General features: G+C 35.7%; 1 protein-coding gene across 9 annotated transcripts in view; it reads right to left on the bottom strand.

The window, feature by feature from the left end:
* Positions 1–25,675, bottom strand: part of PAM (peptidylglycine alpha-amidating monooxygenase) — an 80,800-nt gene that overhangs the window by 18,603 nt on the left and 36,522 nt on the right. For 5 of the 9 annotated variants that reach the window (XM_086479863.1, XM_009951690.2, XM_086479864.1 and 2 more), the window contains exons 7-15: positions 24,781–24,829; positions 24,253–24,320; positions 22,536–22,616; positions 22,345–22,421; positions 19,979–20,082; positions 16,423–16,610; positions 15,678–15,749; positions 5,300–5,599; positions 248–377 (exon numbers count right to left, since the gene is read on the bottom strand). In XM_086479863.1, coding sequence (XP_086335989.1) covers positions 248–377; positions 5,300–5,599; positions 15,678–15,749; positions 16,423–16,610; positions 19,979–20,082; positions 22,345–22,421; positions 22,536–22,616; positions 24,253–24,320; positions 24,781–24,829 — 1,069 coding nt within the window. The remainder of the gene's footprint in view (positions 1–247; positions 378–5,299; positions 5,600–15,677; positions 15,750–16,422; positions 16,611–19,978; positions 20,083–22,344; positions 22,422–22,535; positions 22,617–24,252; positions 24,321–24,780; positions 24,830–25,675) is intronic. The other 4 variants (XM_086479865.1, XM_009951911.2, XM_086479867.1 and 1 more) reach the window with 1 other exon arrangement.

Genomic DNA, 25,675 nt, shown 5'->3' with positions numbered 1-25,675 from the left:
CACAGTTTAAGGACCTAATGTACTATGTTCTTTGTCTCTGGAGACACATTTTTACTGTCTAAAGACCTAACCCAATCATCTTGAACTGTCAGTCCATTTTGAGTCTCCCAAAGGCACTTTCAGCCAAAGAACTGAATTTTAAATGGAAAAGGAACTGCAATCTGTCTTTGCTTTTCTTGAGAAGATATACAAACAGCACACACCAATTTAACCTTCTAACATGCCACTTGGCAGACTAACTACTTACTTTTCATCCCAAACATGATCACCTCTGTGGAAGATAACTAGGTTATTTTCAGGATCCAGAGCCAATCCAGAAACTTGTCCTAGTTTGAGGTCTAACCCAGGCCACTCCACAGCCTCTTCTATGTGGAAATCTGACCAATGAAACAAATAAACAAAAGACAGACATTCATGTAGCGTATTTATAAAAAAACATGGTTAACTGGCATTTGGTAGACTGCTGGGAATTACATGGACATTTTCTTACATGCAGTATTTCCATTAGTGCATTGCAATTTAATTCCAAGCACAGTTTTATTATATTAAAGCATGCACAAGCGCTGGCATCCTGCAACATATAGGATGACAGAAACTTCAAAACTGCTTTTGACTCCGTTCTTTTCTCCATCTCATAAGGATACAGGTACACAGACTCCAGAAGTTTTAGGAGCTCCGTGAATACTTTCTACATTGAAAGATTACAGAAATGTGGAACTACTATCCAGAATCAGCAGACAAATTTAAATATTAAGCTATCAGTGTTTTATTAGAAAATGCATAACAAAGACTACGAATCACTAAAGCAACTACATATCAGAAATGGTTGATTCAATCCTTGTTTTTCAGAAAAGCTTTTAACACTAAGGGAAAAAAAAAAAACAGGCAAGGAAGAAAAACAGGAACAGGAAGCAAACAAAACAGTAGTTCTGTGAAGTTTGTCTATGACATTTCTTACAGCCAACATAGCATTAGCTCTGGATACTGTTCATATCCTAATCCAAGTATTACAGGTATGAATAGGAAATAAACGTCTAAATCTGATGAAAGAAATGAAGAAGGGTAGAATATCTGTCATTGTTCATGCTGTAACTTGCTGGTTTTGACAATAAATACTGGATAGTTTTTGAGTAACACAAATTTTCACACTAAATCAACACAAGGCTACAAGGATTAATGTCTCACATATAGACCACTTAAACGCTATTTGGAAGAGGTTGGTCTGGGTTGCTCTGGCAGGATTAGGAGACAATTGAAGAATACTGCCAAAAATAAAAAACGTAATGGCAAGATAAATATCACTAACTGTGATAAAAGTGAAAAAAACCCCAACACCATATCCTAAAATGCCTTTTACACGTTAAGAAATCCATCACTCCTTTCTTTCAGAAATTAATCTGTTCAGCATACAGCATAATTTGGGTATTTCTAATGTGCAGGCTTTGTATGTAGGTATGTATAGCCAAACTGAAGGTGAATAGAAAGCAATTTCTTTGCAGTTACATAAAACTGGAGCTGTTTCACTAGTATTCAATGTGTTTAACAGCATCATGCTGTACCCTGCAACTCTCACTTCACCCAAAGTTTGTGTGTTTGCTGTGATCCTAAACACTGATCACTGGGGTACCATATAAGCAGGTGAAACGCATATCCCCATTGAGGAAGTGCCAGAGCATCAGTGCTTTGAAACAGCCAGATCACAGACCTTTACACACAGGATCAAAGGAGTTTGAGAGGGTTCAGCTGGAAGTGATCTTCTAGTGAAAGGAAAAATGAAAAAGGAAACAATGTCCAAAATCTTCAGGTCCTCTGTGCAACCCAGCTGTTCTGATAAGCATATCCTTCCCCTTCCATTTCACCAGGAAGAGATTAGTCTAAGGAGTAACAGCAAGGATTAGGTGGAGGGAAAACCATTTTCTGCAGTCTACACAGTGGAAAGATAAAACCCGTGATGAAAAACTACCACAGACTAGGAGATACTTTGCGTTTGTAGTTTTAGATACGATAGCTAGAGTAGGTGACAGAGAAAATCTTTAGGCTAACACAAACCTGAGACAAACCTAAGGCAATCAGCAACTGCAGCGAATGCGAGAAGTAATCAGAAACTTCTAAAAGAAGAAATTCTACTCTGTAGCAATTTTAGCTGAACAAAAGTTCCAAGATAAAAGAAAAGCCATTAAGAAAAAAAATTGTACATATTCATACTTCTGTACAGTTTAGCTGGTCACAGCAGGTGCAGTACCAGGTATATTCATGAACATTAGGATTTTGAAAGGAATAAAAAGATGGATATCCATGGTCTGCTTTCTCACTTGTTCATCCCATATCAGTCTAAGTTCATTTGCAGAAAACTCACATATGTTTAATGTTGCAGGGTCCCTTGGCCTCTGAGCATTTTCCAAAAAAGCTAGAAAAATTATAAGTCTAAAAGTAGAAAGCCCAAATTTTGGCTTCTGTAAAATTCAGTCTCTCAAAAGGCATGTACTATAAAATACAAAATGTTTACACTTACTTAAAGGACTAAAAGAATTCTGATAGGTCAAAACAATAAAATGAATGTACAGTGAAATACAGTATAGTCACAAGAACTCCAGCCTCTATACAACCTTTGGATTTTCTCACACTTTTCCAAAATTGGTTTATTATTGTTATCTTTTCTTTTCCCTTTGCAAGTCTCACACTGAAAGTTCTTTGATACAGGTTTATCTTAAGACAACTAGCTTTTTACAAAAACTTACTAAATTTAGACTTCATTTATCTAAGACTGATTATTAATTCCCTACAAAACTAAGTGGTCCATGGAACAATTACTCATGAAACCAAAGAAAATTACTTTCCCCCATTAAAATATTTTTCAATTATTTTTTTAAAAAAATAATCACCAGTTTTGTTGTTAACGAGATTTCTAAACTAAGTAGCAGATCTTCTACCTTGTAATTTAGAGTCATTCTTTTCATCAACAAAACTACAAAGAATTACATAGATTTAGAACATGCGAATCAGACTCTAATTTCTCTACAAAGCGAAAGAAGAAAGCCTTGCGAAAGAATAAAGCTTTATTTACTGGCAAAATTACAATTTACTATCCAGAAATCCCTGGAAGCTTTTGCCAGCTTTTAACATCACAAATTTTAGTCATGTTGCATTTACTCCCTGTCATCACAGCAGTCATTAAAATCTTGACAAATATAAGTAAGCACTGCACAAAGGATGTTTAAAAATTGGAAAATTACACTGTTTGCTTTAATTAGGAGGTATAATTGTACTAGTTGCAGTGACATTGAACAACCTGACTGGTCAGTGACCAGTCTTGGGTAACAAGGTAACAGCAGTGCAGGAAGAGCAGTAGTATAAAGTTATAATATTTGCAACAACCTTACTTAACATACTGATCCCTTACTATTTCAGGCCACTTACAAGTTTAAAATCAGATCATTCGTAAGACTCAAAATACTAAAATATTTTAATTCCATTATTTTTTAAATTGTTAAATGAAATTAATTTTACAGCAACCAGAGTCTTATCCTAAGAAATACTGGGAAATTTTAAAATTCAATATAGTAAGGAATTTTATAAAGGGTGCAAATTTTTTTATTAAATCAAGATAATTTAAAATTATGTTCTACTTCTTCCTCTAAAAAGGAAAATTCTGTTACGGAAGTTTTTGTTCTAATACGAAAATAATTCCCAAAATGGAAACCAAACATGCTTAAAAATTTTACTGCTATAAAAGTTATTTTGCCAAAAGATGGCGCTGACAGCTTCTGCAGTTCAGAATTTCTGTAGTTAGCAGTATCACAAACATCAAAACCCCAGCAAAGCTAATTGAGATGATTTCATTTTTCCTTTTTGCTGTAACTCAAAACTGCATAATTTGAAAGTCCATTTATTAATTAGTTCTCCACCAACAAATTCCCTGCAAACAAATATATAGCTACTAAATTAGCTGAGTAAATGCTTTCTGTAGTTAGAATTCATGCCATATGGTAAGCCAACCAAGCCATTTATTCAGTTCACTGATACTCCCTCCTTTGGATCAGTTAAAACAGAAAGGAAATTTCTTTTTTCCCCTCTACACACCACACGCTATTAGTCTGAACTGAACAAACTGGTTTTGCAGAAACGCTAACGCACACTGCTCTTCCAAGCATTTAATTCCAGTGTTGCTTATGGAATTATCTATCATTTACATTTATGTCATGGTAATATCCCACCTGTTTTTTGCCCATATATCAGTAACTTGACAGGCTCTCATTTAACTGACTAGCATATCGTTAACACTGGAAAGTCCTCATCTTTGGTCTTCTGTAAATACAAACCCAGATTTTTGCTGAATTTGAATACTATAACAGAATCTCACAGAAGCGGAGACAATACATGTTTACATTTTGAACAGAAATAAAAATCAAATAGATAATGAACGATATTTATTTGTGTATAACAGTACTTGGAAACTTTAAGCTGGCTGGTTGCAACACAAAAGCAAGCATGTGCTGCTAGAGCTTACACATACAGATGACTTCCATGCATACATACCAGTTTCTTTTATGAGTTACTCATCACATGTTGCATTATCTAGCTTTCCACATTAGCAAGTAAGACTAAGCGAAATCAATATTACAGAGATCAAAATGCAAGTAAAACAAACACAATACTTCCATGGTTTCTACTGTCATAGAAACCTGAAGGGAATGAAGTGTAATTATGGCATAATAAAACAGCCTGTCCAAGAATATATGGATAGCCAAATCCAATTTGAAATGAATATGCAGAAAATCTTACTTCTCAAGAAATTTTCAGGATTAACTACCGCTCTTTCTGAAGGAGAGAAAAAACACCCGATAGAATTACAGCAATAAATTTTATAAAATCCTGTATCTGACAAACCAAGATAACCAGAAAACTCATAAAATGCATTGATTATGCCAGTAACCATTTTACAGTAGCTACTTATATTAAGAAAATTCTTCACTTTGCATGACTACTATATCCTGTGTTTTACCTTGTTTTAGCACAATTGGTGGCAAATCATTAAGTAAAAGTCTTGAGAATAGAAAAAATACTCTATGTTCCAAAAAGTACTGGAATTGTGCCATTGGTATACATTCTTTGTTCATAGGTGGAGGGGGAAAGAACTCCATTGAAACACCTCTAAAATAGAGGGAGAACATTTCCATAATTAGGAAAACTGTCACATAAAATACTTCCAAGCACCAACTGATATTCCCTTCAGATTTTGCTAATGTGGATCACAGCTCTTACATTGCATTTCATTGTATAAAATGAAACCCTAACCCACCTCCTGTATGTTCTTTTTCCCAGCTTCCCTCACCGTGTTTAGGTTGTGGTAAAGGGAAATGTCTGTTCTCTGGTGGCCTCAAGGTAGACTCTAGTCTGTGAAATTTGTGAATTCTGTCTCTGACAAGAATAGTAGTGTCCCTCTCATCATGATTTGTGATCTCTCTGGCAAGATCCTTCTTTTGGACTACATTAGCAGCCACAAGATCTGATTCTGCCTTTTCTTTAGGGTTATGCTTATGCACATGCACAACATCTTCCCTTTCTCCTAGCAGCTTGGAAAGGAGTGAATAGAAATCACCTGTACAGAAAAGAGAAAAGATAAGAGGAAAGGAGGAAAAAATTATAACAGATCATGTAGTTTTAGAAGACTTCAGCAAAGTATAGTGTAATAAAGTTGTTCAAATAGTCACTGTCAAAAGTAGTAAAAGAGGGAACCATTTCAGCCTCTGGAATTGAATGAGGCAAGCTTCTGGTACGAAAAGATAATGTCAAATCTTTATCAACTTTAATGTACATATGAATGTCCACTTTTACCTGACACTCTGGCATCAATAAAACATCACCTCTGCACAAATATTATTGGGAACAAGAAAAAAAAAAGAAAGAAAAAAGTGTGCAAATTTCAGTAAAAGAATATTTATGATGGAATTATCCAGATTTGCCAGGCTACTGCAGACTTATTCTATTTTTATAAAATGAGGAGGTAAATTTTCTATACTTTTATCAATTTGTTCACTTATAAAGACAATAATAGACAGTCATGATGTATTTAAAAATGTATTTCTTTGAAATCTGGCATCACGTAAGAAGCTGAGGCTGTAAGAAAACAAACTTTGACATTTATAAACAGATTCCATAGAACATACTGTAGAAAGAAGACACACTAGTAAAACAGTAATCCATTAAATTTTCATTTATTAATTTGGTCTAGGTTCTGTCCCTCCTCTTTCTCCAAATAGTAACACCCCTTAGTCACAATATCATCTGGCAATGCAGGGAACAGTGTTTTCTCAAGCTGCTTGCTAGCAATGCAGATATCACTACAGCTTTCTTAGACTCCAACAACCATTTCAGTGAATTCCAGCACAATAGCTCAAAGCAAACAATGGAAAATTAGGTACGCAAATTCCAGAAAAATAACTTTCTTCACAAAAAACCCAAACAGTTTTCGGTGAAGTCAATGTTTAATTCTTTTTTCAGGATTACATGAAGTTATGAGATGATGACAAGTACATCCCTTTCCCGGGATTCTCTGCTAAGTAGCAGGTACCCAACTTCTTAGAATTTATTAACCAAATACCTTGGTTGCCTGAAACTATTATCAGTTCTGTTACATACAGTTGCACCATTTGAATGGAAAGAGATATCCAATATGCTTTAAAATTTAATGCAAGTAGGTACACTTCTATTTAATTTTAAGTTCAAATCACTCATAATCAAAAATTTGTATTATTTTATGACAGGCTACATAAGACATTTTTTAGAAAAGCAAAACTATAATTAATGAAGCCTTCACTAAAAAATACCATTCAGAATGAGAAAACATCACTTGCAGCCTGGAACACAGCAAATTAAGTCTTTTGGAAATGACCCTAAGAGGATCTGTCATGTTTATAAACAGTCCTAGTTCAATGATTTTGAGTAGGATTCCATTCCCTGCCCTTGGAAATTAAATATCCCAGATCAAATCTTCTGTCAGAAAACAATTACTGAAGTAACAGGGCCAATTTCCTTGAAATTAACAAAGCAAATTACATCAGAGAGAAAATGGTTACACTATATAACAAATACAAATTATTTGCTTCAAATATAATTGTGAAGTTAAAATGCTTCATAATCCTATTACTGTCATTCAACTAGTCCAACTACTGATTCAGAAAAAATGCAAATATTCAAAAAGTATGATATAATAGAAGTTTTGGATACAAATCCTATTTATTCTGAGAAAAGTTTATAATTACATTAATCAGGTTCAGTAGTCTCTACTAAAAGCATTCAAGAATTGGTGCTGATGTAGAAACACATCTGAAATTTCCTTTATTTAGGAAAGATTCAGTATTAAAATACTTTCCATTTGCCTTAACTATATTTTTGCACAATTTCTAAAATTAAACAGATTTCATATGTACAAATGTTTTGGTTTTATCCATGGCTGGAAACCCACAGATGAGCAAAGCCCACTGACTTCTTTATATGCTCTCATTTCCAAGAGAGGTGTGAATAGTGAAAGCAGTGCTTTGCCTAATGTAACTGTGAAAAGTCTTCCTAAACCAGCAAGCCTGGTACTATTTTAAACTGCAGACCTTTTTAAAGCAACTTCAGTGATTTTTGCCCAGTTCACGCTTTCCTAGTTCTGTATCAACAATCTGATCAATTTACTTGTAATTGTTGGTCACAAAAAGAACAACAACATGCTACAGTTTGCATAAAGGTTTCAGATCCCTAACTCACAACTCATACACTCATTCTACTTGAACAAAGAAGTTCACCAGCTTCCTGCTTCAGCCAAAGACATTGCACCCTACCTCTGTTGGTATGCGCAATGGTTGAGCATGACTTCCCCTATTTGCAGTGAGCAGTCCCTGTCCATTGTCCTTATGCAGCACACCATTACTGGAAGTATCAGTTCCCAGTCAGGATGAAGTATCTAGCCTTGGTGCTGTAGGACCAAGGTATAGATGGGAAGTGCAGCCATAGTAAGCCTGTCCAGAGCTTGAATGTACATCTTTTAAGACAGATATGTGAAAACTTATCTTACTGTGTTTTAGCAAAAAGGCAAGAACATCCTGGTGGCGTCTCAGAGTTCTCATGTATTTGTGTTATGATGCCTATACAGTTTCCCTGAGACAGTTCATATAGGCTCCCCAGTCTGTCACTGGCATTCCAGACTTTCGTTAGAAATCAGACTGAACAGGGTTTCAAACATGAAGCTACTACTGCAACCTTCTGACAAAATGATGTCTTACCAGAAAATAACCACAACTGAGGGATTAAGAGCAAAAATGTAGCAAGCAGTTCCCTGTGCTGATGGGGGACTGGTACTGCAAAGTTTATCTGTGTGTTGCTGCAGCTCAGGTGGTGTGAATGCTTGTGTTGAAAGTCTCCTCTTCTGGAGCATGTCTGATCTGACATGGAGCCAGTATGTTGGTCCTTCCAAACTCATGTCTCAGTCCTATTATGATTGTAGTAAGAGATAAGTTGTCATAGTTGACTTCGGGTTTCCTAATTATCTCTGAATAAAACTGAGTGTATTCTGAGACTGCATGTTTCTGTCTTATCAGAATGTGCTTCTGTTTAGCTTGTTCATCTGGCAAAAACAGTCAATGCTTTGCCTTCTCAGAAGTGCTGAACCCAGGGTCCAAATGATATGGACTCCAACTATGACTTCACCTCATCTTAAATCTCAGGTAATGCCTTTGTAATATGTTGAGTCATATCAGAGAATGTGTACTTCAGCTGAAGAATTATCTTCCTGATGAAGAAATGGATGGCTGTAAGTATCTCCTTGAAGACTGTGCCATCATGAATAAATACCTCCCAAATAAACACTTATCAAAATAAGAAGTTTAGTTTTCTTTGCCTTCTTTGGCTCCTAGATGAAGCTACTAAGCTCATTCTAACAGACATACTTAAGATAACATTGCTGTCAGAAAAGAAGGGGAGAAAGGCATGGAAAGACATTGCAGAAGTGAAGAAAATTTAATGTCTATTTATTTGAAATTACATTGGACACAGTTTGACATAATAAGCCAAACAACTTTAAAAATGGCTTCTGGTCTGCTATTATTTTTCATGTGAGTCCTACCATTCCAATTTAATCTGTTGCTTTGATAAAAGCATTGGAAAGATTCTTTAGAACTAAAAAATATTAAGTAAGGCCGTTTTCTTTTTGAAGGGATTCGATGGGCTGGGGGAAGGAGGCATAGATATGAGGAAATGAAAAGGGTTAAGCTGCTTTAGAGATTATTGGTCACCATCACTGTGCACCCCACTGATGCACACTTATAGCACAGCCAGACTGACATGTTTGAAGCACAGGAAGTGTGTCTGCTCTTAAAGCATTTCTAAGCAGCTTATGGAGCTAAAAAAAAGATGTAAGAAAATGTTAAAAAATAATTAGCTGTTTTCTTCTATGTCTGCATGTCCTTAAGAAGTGCTTTTACTACTACTGCAACGTAAATGCACTTTCTTTGGTTTTAATTCATTCTTTCTTTTACTTCTTCAACTATCAAAATGTTTTAATGTACAAATGTTTTGAGGATCCAACCATAGTTTATAAAATCACTAGGTTAAAGGAGTTTTTAACTGGGAAAGAGAGCGTTAAAGGTAAAAGAAAGTATGAAAGAAGATGAAAGAGTCTCCACTAAAGTTTAAATTTTGTTACAGACACATGTACTTCATCAACAAATCAGAATCTGAGACTCAAAACCCAAGCTGGCTGCAGTTTCCTAATTGCCCTATTCTTTCCTTTCCTTTCTGACCAATAATAAGTTCCTGACAAGCACCAATCATTTTGTTCACAATAAAATATATTTATTAGCTACTGCTAAATGACTAGCAATAAACACAATGGTTTTACTGCGTAGGACTTTGCTGTGCTCATTCGGATATATTACATGCATTTGTAATTCAGGCACACAGTATGTCAGTTCCACCTCAAATTTCTATTTCATGCAGTACATACTTGTAAATACATTTCTTCTCACAAAACAACATATATGAGACTATGTTTATTAAAGAGTAGTCCTACTATCTTCAATTTATTTCTTTTAACCATCATCATGATTTAGTTTAAACAAAAAGGGAATGGAAATTATAAAAAAATCAAAACATTTTGCCAATAATAATTATAATAACAAAAAAATTTGGTTATATTTGTGCTATGACTTCATCATTTCTCTGAACTCTTCCTGTATTCCTTCCTACAATGTTAACTTTCCATTTCTTCAGACATGTTAATGATATTATATGCAGCTTTTACAGTTGTTCATTGATAATTGTAATTCCACATTACAGAAAATACCTAGGTGAAGTCCATCTATAATTCTAAGAACCAGAAAACATGAAGCAGGTGTCAAACAGTGAAGAATGAAACATTAGATCTAAAACGGCTTCCTTCCATGTTGTTATATTCTTTTCCTGCTTAGATATACAACCTATATCAATTGCAATAACTGCTTAGATCTGATGCTCCTTTCTTTACTATGCTGAAGACGTTTCTGTAAAGACTATGCATAAATAACTTTACTTTAACCAAATCAAAGGCTCATCTTTTATTTACAACTTTGAGCAGGATCTTTCAGTGTTGAAACACGCAAATCCTCTGCAATTTTGACTCTTCCTAGTTATATTTCACTAACTGTAATTATTGCTCTTAATATCTTTCAGCAGCATTTTTTTCCAAGAATTAATTCAGTCACTTTTTTCTTTTGTACTCTATTGAAGGGACCCCATATAATCTCAGAGCACCAAACATGCATCCCAAGCTTGAAAACATCTAAAGATTTTCTCGTATGTCTGGCCTTAATCTAAAAATGTCTCCAACATTTCATTCTATGCATCCCACATCAATACTGGCAAGTGAATTTGTCTTCTGTTTCAAGCCTTGTACTTCCTCCATCAACCTAAGAAATTTTAACCACTTACCAAATTGAACTTTTTTTTTTCTTATAACCGCACACAAAGTAGCAAAGCTAATTTATGACAAATTTATTTTAGAAAAGAATGTAACCCATGGCTACAGGTGCTTGCATAAAAATACATCAACTCTTGCTGGTTGACTCTGCTGCCATAGGTTTGCCATGTAATACTATCACAGAAATACACTACTTCATTACCTGAAAAATCAAGGACCTGCCTGCACGCTGATTCTCTTTTCATCTTTCTTTCAACACCTATCCTGCAAGAAATTCTAGGCCTCCCATCACATTTCCCCCTCCCTTCTTTTTTTAAGAGATATGAAGCAGGAAGAGGAGTAGCTATACCTTCTCCTTTCATTTAAATCAATCAGAAATTTCTATCCCAGACACAAAAAGCCTGGTTCAGAACATTTTTATTGTAATGAGCTTTTCACAGAAATGCGCAAGTAAATAGAAAAATGTGCAGCGTTGAACACACATTTTGGTTTCTCAACACACAGATTCAGCTACAACTTAGCAAAATATTTCTAGCAGAGTAATAAATATGTTGTGCAAAAGTATTTATATCTCTGTGTGTGTGCATGCACTCAGGCGCAAAAGTAGCATACAACTGAAAATAATTAAAAGATGGGTTAGGGATCCAACAGGTAATAAGCAACAGAATTACGTGTAACCTTAATCAGCCCCCATTTTGTATGGATTATGATGTTAATTTTTCTTACAAAGAAACCCCCTCATACAATCAATGGGCCATCACTATATATTTATATTTAACCTCATTCCAAGAATCCCCCTCCAAGCACTCCTGAACAAGTGTCTTAACCGAACAGAAAGACTTCTCTTAACATTTCTATTCTATCATCTCTGTTTAGGAAACACTCACACTAAATTAGTTCATTATCATAACCTGTCCTACGAAATTAAGGTCCATAATCACTGCTACTTTGCTAGAGATTGCAGTCAGAACTGTCATGTAGCACCTGTTCATTTCGGGAATATCCTAGAATAACTTGTGACCATGGTAATCATGAAATAATGGGGGATGAGGGGAAGAAAATACCCATATTGGCAGTCAACTGACAAATATTGAGAGCAAAAGAATCACAACTTTGACTCTCACTTCATATTCCACCGTTAGAGGCAAAAATATGTAAGCTACTTATTTGGTACTAACTTCTAAATTCCCTAAGCTAGCCACAAGCAAAAATGTACTTTTCCAAGTGTCACAGTAAACATTAATATCAGAGACGAAAATCCCGTCTCTTTTCTCTCCCACGTATGTGCAAGTAATGTATACATGTGCACAAACCTGCCCTTCCAAAACAAAAAATTAAATTTAATTTTTGGTTTATATGCTGCAAGTGAATTTTCAGTTGAAGCCAGTCTTGAATTTTTTTTTAAACGAATTAAACATGATTTTATTTGCTTTACTAGAAAAAAAATTGCCCTTGTGCTTCAAAAGAAAGCTTATGATTACATCTAATGCACACAAAATGAGATATCAAATCACAAGCCACAAGTCAACAATTGCAACAAATTAATTAATTAATTGCACATCTGATTAACAACACCTGTATATTCCTTCTTTGTTATTAAGAAACTACTGCTATTCTGTCTATAAAGCTTTCAGGTACAGCAACAGCTGACTTTCTCAATAGTAAAGGCTACTCCGCTGCTTGCATAGCAAAACAAACCTAAACAATATTATATTATGCTACAGACTACAGCCAGGAAAGTATTGAACAAACAGAATGAAACACATAGCAGATATGGTGAATACTATGAACAGGTACTAGTTTTTTTCACTTCTGTATCGATTGAACACAAATCAATCAAACTTCTACTGATGAACAAAAAAAACCCATAATATTTGTTTTGCTAGTGACTTTGTGCTTCATCAGGAACAGGAAACTCTCCAACATGCACAAATGTCTCAATCAATGGCATTTCCTACAATAATTAACTTCTTATGAACAGTTTAGCCTCACCAAACAGTGACACTGTGGTTTCAGAAACAATATAACGAGGTCAGTTTCATTAAGGTAATTTCAGCTTAATTTTAACACTACATGGATTTAGCTTTGTCTTCATGGTGAGTGGTGTTTCACTTTGTGATGGTTCATACTTATTTCAATATATTTACATTGTTTATTAATGTGCTTCTGATGAGCAAAGGTGATGAAATAAAAAATTTAATGTAAAAGCAGTGATAACTCCTGGAGGTGCCAATACAATGAATTGCCTGCCTATAGTAGGAAGTCGGTCTTTTAAACCTCTGCCCAGGCAATCACCTGATATACAAACTATTAGCAGGCACATACTTTCACATGGTAGGCTTCTTTATTTTCCCCTTTTGAGGCAAATGCTTGGATTTAATACTACTGTCATCAAAATTTGTCTCTTTGACCACGCCTTTACCTCACAGATTTGTAATACCTCCAGGGCAATAAAACAATTTAGTGAAGTAACAGTTTACTTCAGTTATTTGAAAGAAGGAGGGCAAAATTAAGTTGCTACAACATAATGAGCCATCAAGAAAAAACCTTGCAAGATAAACCACAGAATTATAGAAAAATCATTGAAATACTATCTTCAGAGCAAATCAAAGGCCGAATCAAATCAAAGGCTGAATTTACTGAGCAACAGCTCAGCAGCAATACAACTAACCAAAGCCTGAGTTTTGGCGGATCTGTGTTTTGTAGATAAGCTTATCATATAGAGTATGTCGTGCCAGACCACAAAGGGAAAAATTTATGTTATAACATTTAACTCAGTAAAAGTATATATTTACTTCAGTGCCACTTAGAGGTCCACTGTCCCTTCCCTTCAAACTGTAGAATCGTCTTGTTGTTAAGACCTTGTTCAAATTTGGTTGATAGTGGCTACCTCACTAAAGTTACTTGAGGAGATGGACAAATTTGCAACGCAGTTACATAAAACTGCTTTGCCCCACGAAACCAGACTCCAATTTGTATGTAATTTTTATAGGCACATTTTAGCAGATCACTTTCAGATCCTGTTTTTTGCAGCGTATCTTACAAGGTGCTCATTTGCCTTTAGGACCAAAACCCACTTCCTAAAACAGCCACCCACCCTTCCCCATTTGGAGACAAAAATAAAACCAAACCTGATCTGATTCTTCCTTTTGCTTTTTTTGCTTACATATACATAATTCAACTGAACCTAGAGCTGTATCAATGTAAAACTGAAGCTAGGCTCCTGCAAATGATGTGAGAATTTACCTTAAACTAACAATTATGAACATGAAACAAAATTCTCCCACAGCAACTGTGTTTTGATATTACACATCATGAACCCAACTAATTTCAAATGGACAAAACAATGCAGTGTGTTTCCATAGAAACATGTTAGATGAGCATGTATACTAAATAGTGGTCTGAGCAAATAAGACTGCATTGCAGAAATGTGGCTTTGAAATACGTTTCAAAGACAAATGAAAAAGATTTTAAAAACAGGACTTTGTTTCAACATTTTCTTTCAAATATTAACGAATTCAATAAAACAGAGATTACAAGATCCTCAATCAAATGCTAATGCACTTATTAGTAACGTAAGGGTGAAGCAGCTTGTTAGCATAAACCTTGATGTAAATTTGTAAGCAGCTAGCTCATTCTGCTCTGGAACGGGCTTAAAAAAATTAGAACGGTATTCCTTTAAAAATCCATCTTGAATTGACAAGTTCTTGACTTGGTAAGTTTCAGATATGGAATTTTAAATATTGTCTCTAGTATTTTAACATACTTTCAGTCAAAAAATTCATACACTCTAGAAGCTAGTTTTTAGTAACTGTATCTTAATCATTTGAGTTAAGTCTGCAAAATGGCAGAGTATACAGAAAATCTAATCTCCTTGGGAGATGTCACCAAAAATTCTAAACACTTGCTCTCATTAAAGGCAAAAGGAAATTCACCTTTAATTTATTTAGGAAACATTGTTTAGTCAACATTGTTCAATGAAAGCAGCATGGAACTGTAGCTGATGACGTCTTCTACTTAGTATCAAGAAAAATCCTGATACTAAACCAATATTGATTTAATAGCATATGTTCCACAATAACTTTAAAGTACAGTCTTATCTTAATATACCTCTGAAACATAAATAACATTCTCCGTATTTCTAGAAGCTTTATAACAGTCATGGTTTTTTCCTGCAACTAAGCACTGCACACATTTTTCCATGAGTTGTTATGCATATATTCACATTTACACAAATGTAGTGAAAAATAATTCAGTATTAAACATTAGCTGCACTCAACCCACTGCATGCACAACCAATACGTAAGCATAAGAACATATTATTCCGTAACACATACACAGTAATACAAACTAAGAAACAGGAAAAGAGCTAATAGTAGATAGTTACATATAGAATACAGAAAAGTTACACACTACAGGACTACTTTGTGTCCATTCTTAAGGATTGCACTTACAGATAAACTATAACCTTCTTCAAAAAATTAAACCAGTAACAGGAAAATCTAATGATTAAAATGCACTAATAAATTTTACCTACAAGGCTAGAGATCAGTGGTAGACTAATTTTTTTTTATTTCTTATATAGCATTCAATCATATTAGTCGCACAGGACATTGCAAGTTGCATCAATTAAAGATAAAGAGATGAAAAACTTCCTACCTCATTAACAATCAGGATATAATTTATCAGTATTTTACATTAGTGAGTCCCTTATTTGACATAAAAATAAACAAGTACATACCCTGATCCAAAATCTCTTCCTCTTCTTTTTTGGCCTGCTGCAGCAAAGAACTTTTACCAGTATCCTTGGTTTCTGAAAAATGGATTTAGGATATGATGTTAACCTCTGCATGTGAATGGAATTGAGTATCTTCCTACTGGGGAAAAAAAGCCCTTCTGAAATGAACATTTGATACTTTTAGCTATCTATAGCATTTGTACCAAACAGCAGAGCAGTAAAACAACTGGAATAAAAGATTAAGATTTGTACTTTGCTACACAGATATACCAGTCAGATTACTTCTGGGTAATACTGCTGCTGCAACTTATATGCCTACTAGTCTTCAATATAAACATTTTACTCCTTCCATAACAAGGCAGTGGGATCCAGAAAACTACGGAAATGTTATGATTCAACTTTGTAGGAAACAGATAGAAGATAAAGCAAATATTAAGAAATTGTTCATAAAGAGTACTGGTATTTGGCATAGAAAAGAGGTCAATCTTTTGGGTACACAGCTCATGTAGCTATAAAAATATGTTGGAAATTGAAAGACAACAATAGGAAGAAACTGCAAAAGACTATGATGGCAGACATTTCCACCAAAACCAAGAGCAGAACCCTGTGGTGGTTTATAATTAGTGATTTAAATTTTATCAGAATTGCATTTTCTTTTTATGAAAATTTAGCATATCAAAGCAACACAAACGCACACATCAATGAGCACAAAAAAACTTGAATAAAATGGATTACAGGGTTTTTTCACCTTCATGATGTCCATGTGTCATCTTTAGCACATCAGACTTGACTGGAATAGGAACATTTGCCTCCTGTGGTATATTTTTGAACATCTCAGGGTTTGCATTCTGTGTGCAGGTCATATATGAGACAGCATGCTTGGCTTCCATATAGTACATAATGTAAAAATTACACATTTCATCATTGGCTGTTCCCCTACACAACACAGAAAAGACGCCGCAGTTAGGAAAAAATGAGCTGAACAGAGCTGTTACTCAATTCATCTGATTTGTTTAACAGAGTATTAAAAAGTTGCAATGAAATGTTTAGAAGTCCCATACTAAAACATTTAGTAGCTTCATTGCAGTCAATATAAAAGGTTTAAGTTTATGCTAGAAAACACCAATTTGCACAAACTCTCCAGCTCAGAAATTCCTAACAATTTTGTTTTGATTCTACAGAAAATTGCATCAACTACCTAAACTGCTTTTCATTCTCATTTCCACAATATACCCATAGTTCCAGTGTGCTATCAACTATGCACATGTTCTGATGAAATACAACAGAACTGTACCATTCATTACATCACCATACAGAGACTTCTCTGTCAATCGTGGGCAAATCTAATTTAAAACAATAGCAAAAAACATCTATGTTTCATTTCAGCACCTGTCTTTTACAACAGGTTTTTTTCCCCTATGTTCAAGTGCATCCATTTATTGGCCAATCACACCAATTCTAATGCAGCAAAACTTAATTTCATTATACATGAAGACACCATAAGTATCTCTTGAAGAGAAGACAGCACTGCCATCTTGAGAATAACTTGATCACAAGCTTCTGTAAGGAAAAGTGGGTGCAAACCAAATGATTACATACTAGCAAAAAGGGGGTTTTCGATAAATGTTATGCATGTACTTGAAACAGTAGAGGCTCTTCTGTACTGCTACATTATCCTGTCTTCAATATTAAAAACAGCCAGTACGAGAAAGAATTTTTTTCTGTAAAATATTACATTGTGAATCAGACAATACAGGCCCTCTTTGCAGCTGTAATGTTTCTGGTTTTTTCCTCTGCCATACAGGTTGCTATCTTTTATTTATAACTACAATCCTGACAATGGAACAAGTTAGGACTTATAAAGACAGGCTCACAAAATAAAGGGTTTTATATTAGGATTTTTTGATCAGCTTTCACAATTAACCACTGAGCCCACACTCATAAAAAGAAACGGGGGTGGGGGTGGGGGGTGGCGTATTAGCTGTTTGCAAAAGACGTCAATGCTGACTTCTCCAGCAGCATCCTGCAGCATTCATTTATTCACCATAGCAACAATAATGAGACCAGCTGGAGGGCAGACAGGGGGAATGTGGGAGAAGAGACTGTTTCGAAAGGGGAACTGGTATTTTTCCATGCATTGAAAAGTTAGCATCCCTTGAGACCACAAAAATCAGACTCTGACTTGGCAAGCTCTGCTTAAGCTTTTAGAAATCATTAATGTCACTGTTGGATTCCCTGTATCTGTCACTATAATTGCCTCCTCTTTAAAACTCCAGTAGAAAAGGGTATGGGGAACCCACATGAACTCTGTTGCAACCTGACAAGTTACTGTGCCTAAACATTTCAAAGTTGATAATTTTAAATGTTTACAGTTAAAAAAAAAAAAAAAAAGTACTCTGTCAACAACAGTTTTAGTAAATTCACGGAAACCCCAAAATGCTTCCATTAGACATCTGAACTCCTGAGAAACCCTGTTTTGTGAACGAGTTTAATGAGTAGAAATGTGGATGCGTAAGTTAAAAAGAAATTAAAAAAATCTTGTTAATCACCTTCACACCATAGATCACTGTCCCAGATGCCTAGAAACTTACCCAGATCTTGGTATATTAACAGTATGAAGCATAACAAAACAGAGTTAGCATCAAAAATCAGGCTTTAAGATCTTTTTTTCAGCCAGTTTAAGAAAAAACAAAAACACAGGCAGAAAATTAAATACAGAGACTGGGAAAGTGAACAGGCAGACTTGATCTGATCCTTTTCAAATATGTATTATTTCACAGCTTTTCTTTCACGTTCACATTTCCCATTTTTTCAGGTTTATATTTGGAACTCAAATATTTCTTTTGAACAAACGACTAAGTCTGAATGGGAGCAAGACAAATGTAGTATCAGGGCAACATTTTCCAAGATTTAAACAACTTTAATTTAATTTATTTTAGCTGTATGTCTTTCCACAGAACCAGCATTGTTGTGAATGCATTCCTTTTCATCCACTCATTTCATATTATGGTGATAATTATTTTCCAACCATATATACTTACATATTATGTCTCAGGTTTTCTGCAATAGTTTAAATGTTTGGTTAAAATGTTTATGTGCTGTTTCTCAAAATTCATAGGTAGATATTATACAATAAAGATGTAAAGCTCTGCTTTTCTCTTTAATTTCTGTTCCTATTACTTCCCCATTAAAAGCATATTAGTACATCGAAAGAATAGATCATAATTCTCTTAGGACTGTTTCTTAAACTGTAAGGATTATTCAACAAACAGGAACTACTTTGGGGAACATTACAGAAACATTACAGAAACTTTTATAACTTGTGAAAAAAAGGTCTACAGTTAAATTAAGGGTTTAGGTATATTTTTGTTAGTGTTATGACCTTTGTAAAATCCTCATCTCAAACAATACATTTTTCTTCAGATGCTACTCATCAGTATTTTAACTGCCCACTGAAAGTCGATACATTTGTGTTGAACCCTTAACCTTATACTGAGATTCAATCTTAGGGAGCTCAATGCACTAAAAAGTTGTCCCTTGGGGTGCCGCAACACATACTACCAGAATGGTGAGATTTCCACAGGGTATCTTCATATCTCTATACATGCAGCAAATTACGGTTCAAAGAACTTGAGCCAGCTAAGGGAATATTAATATTGCATCTGTTTTTACAGCTGTATTTGTCAACTTGATTTTAGAGAGCTCTATCTGTCTCTGGCTGAATAGCATCACTGAGAAACGCAGTTCAGATTTAACATTGTTAGTAATTTTTTTTACTAATTAGTAAGTACTTTTTTTTTTCATAAAAGCCTATGTATTTTTATATTGAAAAAAAGGTAATGGATATATTATTCTGAATTTTTAAGGTTAGATTTTATGATGGATCAAAATTCATGAGAATTTTATAAGCTTCCATAATTTTTCTTTCTGAAATAATGAAGACAAATTGTGTAGCAATCAATAGCTTCAAATTATTGATAACCACATCTTTTAGAATTGATACTCTGAATCCTTCTCTAAGTGCAAAACAGCCCAACATCTGACTAAGATGTTTGGCAGCATAGCTTCACCTGAGAAAATATTCTGACTCCTTCAGCAAAGTAATTATTCACATAAATTAAGGCAACAAATATTGTGCAGAGTTAAACCTTTTGCAGACTAGACAGCAAACCAGATCATTCTGGAGGAACTCAACAGTTTGTTAAAACTATCTTGGAAGAAGACAGGAAACAAACACATTTCTGCACATAACAAATACCTTGGGAAAAAATGGTTATGAAATGGCGCAAAGCAACAAAAATTACCCTATATGTGTCTCTGTAGTTCTGCCTTCACCACTGAACACACATCTAGCTGCCAGGATATCATCATAGCTAACATCTACAGGATGTTCTATTGGATAGAATGCCTGAAAGAGAGGATGATTCACCATAATCAGTGAAAGCATCTCATATTATTTACGTCAATATACACACACACACATACTCCAGAATGACAATGCTTACATATGAAAAGTCATTTCAGAACAGTTTTTGCATCATAAAGTAATCATGATAATACTTGGCTGTCTTCATTTCCAGTGGCACAACAACATGGACAAACTCAAACAAAAGAAAAAAAAAAAGGAAGCCTGCGAAGGGTGGAAGCAAGGGCAGTCTGGGAGGAATACAGAGAAACTGCCTGAGCAGGCAGGGATCAGGTTAGGAAAGCCAAGGCCCAACAGAATTACATCTGGCCAGGGACATCAAGGGCAACAAGAAAAACTTCAACAGTTACATTGGTTATAAAAGAAAGATTAGGGATAATGTGGGCCCCTCTGCAGAAGGAAATGGGAGACCTGGTTACCCAGGATATGGAGAAGGCTGAGGTACTCAGCAACTTTTTTGCCTCAGTTTTCACCAGCAAGTGCTCCAGCCACACCACCCAAGTCACAGAAGGCAAAGGCAGAGACTGGCAGAATGAAGAACCGCCTGTAGGAGCAGATCAGGTTCAAGACCACCTAAGGAGGAACCTGAAGGTGCACAAGTCCATGGGACCTGATGAGATGCATCTGAGGAAACTGGCGGATGAAGTGGCTAAGCCACTATCCATCACATTTGAGAAGTTGTGGCAGTCTGGTGAAGCTCCTGCTGATTGGCAAAGCGGAAACATAACGCCCATGTTTATAAAGGGAAAAAGGGAAGACCTGGGGAACTACAGGCCAGACAGTCTCATCTCTGCACCTGGCAAGATGACAGAGCACAGAGGTTCCTCCTCGAAACTATGCTAGGGCACAAGGAAAACAGTGAGGTGATTGGTGACAGCCAATACAGCTTCCCTAAAGGCAAATCATGCCTGACAAATTTGGTGGCCTTCTACGATGGGGTAACAGCGTGGGTTGATAAGAGAAGAGCAACTGATGTCATCTACCTGGACTTGTGCAAAGCATTTGACACTGTCCTGCACAACATCCTTGTTTCTAAACTGGAGACATAGATTTGACATATAGACTACTCAGCGGATGAGGAACTGGCTAGATGGTTGCACTCAAAAAGTCATGGTCAACAGCTCGATGTCTGAGCGGAGATCAGTGACAAGTGGCATTCCTCAAGGGTTGGTATTGGGACCGGTGCTGTTTAACATCTTTGTGGGCAACATGGACAGTGGGATTGAGTGCACTCTCAGCAAGTTTGCTGACAACACCAAACTTTGTGGTGCTGTCGACGTGCTGGACGGAAGGGATGCCATCCAGAGAGAACTTGACAGGCTGGAGAGTTGGGCCTGTGCAAAACTCATGAAGTTCAACAAGGCCAAGCACTAGGTCCTGCACCTGGGTTGGGGCAACCCCTTGTAACAGTACAGGCTGGGGGATGAGTTGATCAAGAGCAGCCCTGCAGAGAAGGGCTTGCGTGTGCTGGTGGATAAAAGAGTCTATGAGCCAGCAATGTGTGCTGGCAGCCCAGAAAGCCAACCGTATCCTGGGCTGCATCAAAAGAAGCGTGGCCAGCAGGTCAGGGGAGGTGATTCTGCCCCTCTACTCTGCTCTGGTGACACTCCATCTGGAGTACTGCATTCAGCTCTGGGGCCCCCAGCAGCAGACAGACATGGAGCTGCTTGAGCGGGTCCAGAGGAGGGCCATGAAGACGATCATGGGGCTGGAGCACCTCCCCGATGAGGACAGGCTGAGAGTTGGGGTGGTTCAGCCTGGAGAAGGGAAGGCTATGGGGAGACCTCATAGCAGCCTTCCAGTACTTCAAGGGAGCTTACAGGAAAGATGGGGAGGGACTCTTTATCAGGGAATGTAGCAATAGGACAACAGGTAACCGTTTCAAACTGAAAGGGGTTAGATTTAGATTAGATACTAAGAAGAAGTTCTTTCCTGTGAGGATGGTTAGATACTGGAACGGTTGCCTAGAGAAGCTGCAGATGTCCCCTCCCTGGAAGTGTTCAAGGCCAGGCTGGAGGGGACTTTGAGCAACCTGGTCTAGTGGAAGGTGTCCTTGCCTATCATGGGGGTTGGAACTAGGTGATCTTTAAGGTCCCTTCCAATCCAAACCATTCTATGATTCTATGAACATGTACCAGTGGAAACAGCAGGAAACAAATCTATGGGTACATGACTACCAATTCAGCTTCTCAGTTTTAAATAAAGATACATCAAATTTACAGTTAGAATTAAAAAACAACCAACCTGTGGTAGTTGTGGACTCTGTCTACCAATCAATGTCCATTGACCATTTCTCACTCTGTATCCACTCACTACTTTACCTATAACATACCAATATGTATGTGAACAGGAGACATACTTCTAAAATATATGTTGTAGTGTAGACATTTTTCTGTTAAGTATTTGATATTCCTACGTTGCAACAAAACTCTTACCTAATCTGTGTGTATGAACTCTGTAGGCAAAAAGGTGCATTGGAAACCTTTTGTAATGGCAGGCAATGTCTGCATCAACCACTGTTAAAATGGTAATAAAGAAAGAAGACAGATTATTTATCAGAGAAAAGCTACATTACTGTACTTCATTCAGTGTGGTTTACAGACAGTATATCTACACTGGACAACAGATAATTTCAAAAGATAATGGATACTATCTTTTATTTCTGCAGTGTCTATCTCAAGACATCTGTAAAGAAAAAATAATAAAATACAGTGCAAGTCACTTGAAAATTACTTTCTGTGATGCTGTACATACAAAATGGGGCTGAAACGCAGTAGTACTTTTTCCAGTGTACACTACTGCTCTTTAATGAAGAGAAGTAATACATTTGCTTACAGACTACGTTGATGGATACTTAAACATAGGTATGGTAAATAGTCTACTCAGGAGAAAATTAAAACAAACTGATATAATTCTAAACTGATACGATCTATAATGAAAGCTTGATTTTAAGATCTTATAGTTCTATGTCCAGTCTTAAAGACTTATATGCAGGTTTTAGCAGAGAAGTGCGGGACAGACAATATCTGCCCAGCTAGTGCTTGTGTTAAGTGCAGTAATACTAGCTAAGAAAGAATCTACAGAGATGTTCCTGTGCTGATGCCTCTCTGAAAGGTATCTGGGGACTGGATGCATTTTTCCTGTTTTAACAAAATTCACACTTTACTTAAGTACTGCAAATCTGATTGAACATGAGAAAGCAGTTACTGAAAGCCACAGAACTGTTTTTATTTGCCTTTCCCTTATGCTTTCAGCTGAAAAAGTAGATTTCTGCATTGATAAGTATTTTGCGGGTGGGTGGGTTAGTCTGATATGTTTTCATATTGAAGAGCAAAATACATTAAGTTTCAATTCAAATTAAAAAAGATTTCAAGTTGCTGAATTCAGCAAACAGTTGGAGTCAGCTGAGCATTTGACTACCTCATCCTATTTAGGCTGCTAACTGTAAATGGGACAAATGGTGTTCTTGGACAACTTATTTAAAATTCTGATATAGCATGGGATAGCGTAAAGTCAGTGTTCAGCTTCCTTAAAACACAATATTCCATGCTAGCTTGAAGTTAGCTAGCCAAGCTGAGTTTCAGATAAAGTCAACTGAATAGGATTCTGAATAGAAACTGTTTCAAAACCTTGTTTTACAATGTTTTTTCAGCATTTTGACCTTTTAACCAACAAGGAAAATAAGAACAAAAATTTTAAAGAATAGGTCCTTACCGGTAGAAATTCATTTATTAAAACTGAACTCTAGTAAATCACAAATAGCATGAATGACATGCAGATGAAAAAAGTCAAAAACATTTTATGGTTTTTTTGGGGAGACGAATAAGAAAATAGGTAGGGCTTTTTTGGTAAAACATGAAGACCAAAATAATTACATAAATAATCTTAAGAATCCTAGAAACTCCAGTATTTCACAGATCATTATTGTTTTGTATAACACTGTTTTCTACAACATTGGTCACCTTTGCCAATGTAGTCATCAGGAAATACGGTACAATTTTAAAATTGTAACTATTTTTCATTTGTTTAATTAAGCAATTAATTTGTCCATCTACAATTCAGCAAGTCTCTGCTAAATTTTCTTCTGCAATAAGCAGTAAAAATAAATCAGATGCTGAAATTATATAATTACTTTGCAGAGTTACAACTCACCTTTCTCACCTGGTGGTATTACAGTGTTCACAGACATCATAAGATACATTCCAGCAATCAAAGGCTGCCTGCAATGCAAAACCCAAGTTCTGATAAGCACGTCCTTTGTAAAGCCCGACTGCAAGTGACACTATATGCAATACCATTTAATACCACTAATTTCTAAATGTTGGATTACATTTCCCGTTCCCTCCTTTCTTTCATACTGAGCTACAATTTTTAAAGCACTTCTACAAAGTATGTGAAATAGGACAAAACGATAATCTACATAATCGCTGTCCTTGTCCCAGACTTCTAAATAGGAAACTCTTAAGCTGGATTACCTCAGTACTGATAGCACTGTTTCCTCAAGTTTCTCAGCAGAAACGAAAATTTTTGCCAACAGATGACACATGGCTTCAAAATTCTTAATATTATGAAGTATGTATTATTTTTATTTCACAGGTTTTCAAATGAATCTGAACGAGGGGTTTCCATGCCTCTGTTCTCATGAAAAAAATCATCAGAAGTATTTTTAAAGATACTTACTTTTGATGCGTCAGATGTAAAGTTACACCAGAGCAGTCCTTGTGTTTATCTGTACAAATCACAAAACAGTTTAATCATTAGCAACTGAATCCATGTGAAATTATTCCACATTAATAACATTTTTCTGCTGTATAAAAATTACCAGAGTACTGTTTGCAGTAAAACTTTCTTGCTGTGGAAACATTACTCAAATTTGCACAAACCTGAACATCACAGCGCTGCACCTGTAGCAAAATCCTAATATAGAGAAAAACTCTGGTGGATGAAAAACTAACTGCTTTTTTGGCACTAGAAATTGCAGATCTTTATGAACTATCATCTGGAAGATGAAATAGTGTCATTTTCATAATAGCAGAAAAAGCTGATTTGCTTTAAACAAATTTGTATTTTGACAAAATTGTATTTTCTAACTTTAACAAAAGTTAGAAAAATGAAAGGTTTGTGGAAAACCAATCGTTTTAGCCATTAATAATGAAGTGGGCAGAAATCCTTGTAATAAAGTCAACAGGTGAACTTGAGATACCAATACAGACAGCAGTTCTTTTTAACACTGGATATCCTAGAAGAACTGTAAAAATAGTTAATTCATTTGTCAATGTACTGTATCAGCATTATCTAATATGTTTGATGTTTTAATTTAAAGATACTATTGTCTTGATAGTTACTCAATTTTAGTTGGTGATCTGTGAGTTCAATCTTTGTTCTTTTACAAGAAAGTTTCCTTTGCTTATGTACCAAAAATAGCTGTACTTAGAAGACAGATGTAACTCCAAAGCAAGTAAACAGAAAATGCCAAAAAAATACCTTCTAACAGTATATGCTCCAGGTAAGAAAGAAAACAGACTATCTATGTATCTGCTGACAAGTGGTAACTTGGGAGAGATTTACCTCCCAT

This window comes from Leptosomus discolor, chromosome Z, assembly GCF_034619465.1.
Source record: "Leptosomus discolor isolate bLepDis1 chromosome Z, bLepDis1.hap2, whole genome shotgun sequence".
Classification (NCBI taxonomy): Eukaryota; Metazoa; Chordata; class Aves; order Leptosomiformes; family Leptosomidae; genus Leptosomus; species Leptosomus discolor.
This window is presented reverse-complemented; position numbering and strand designations above follow the sequence as displayed.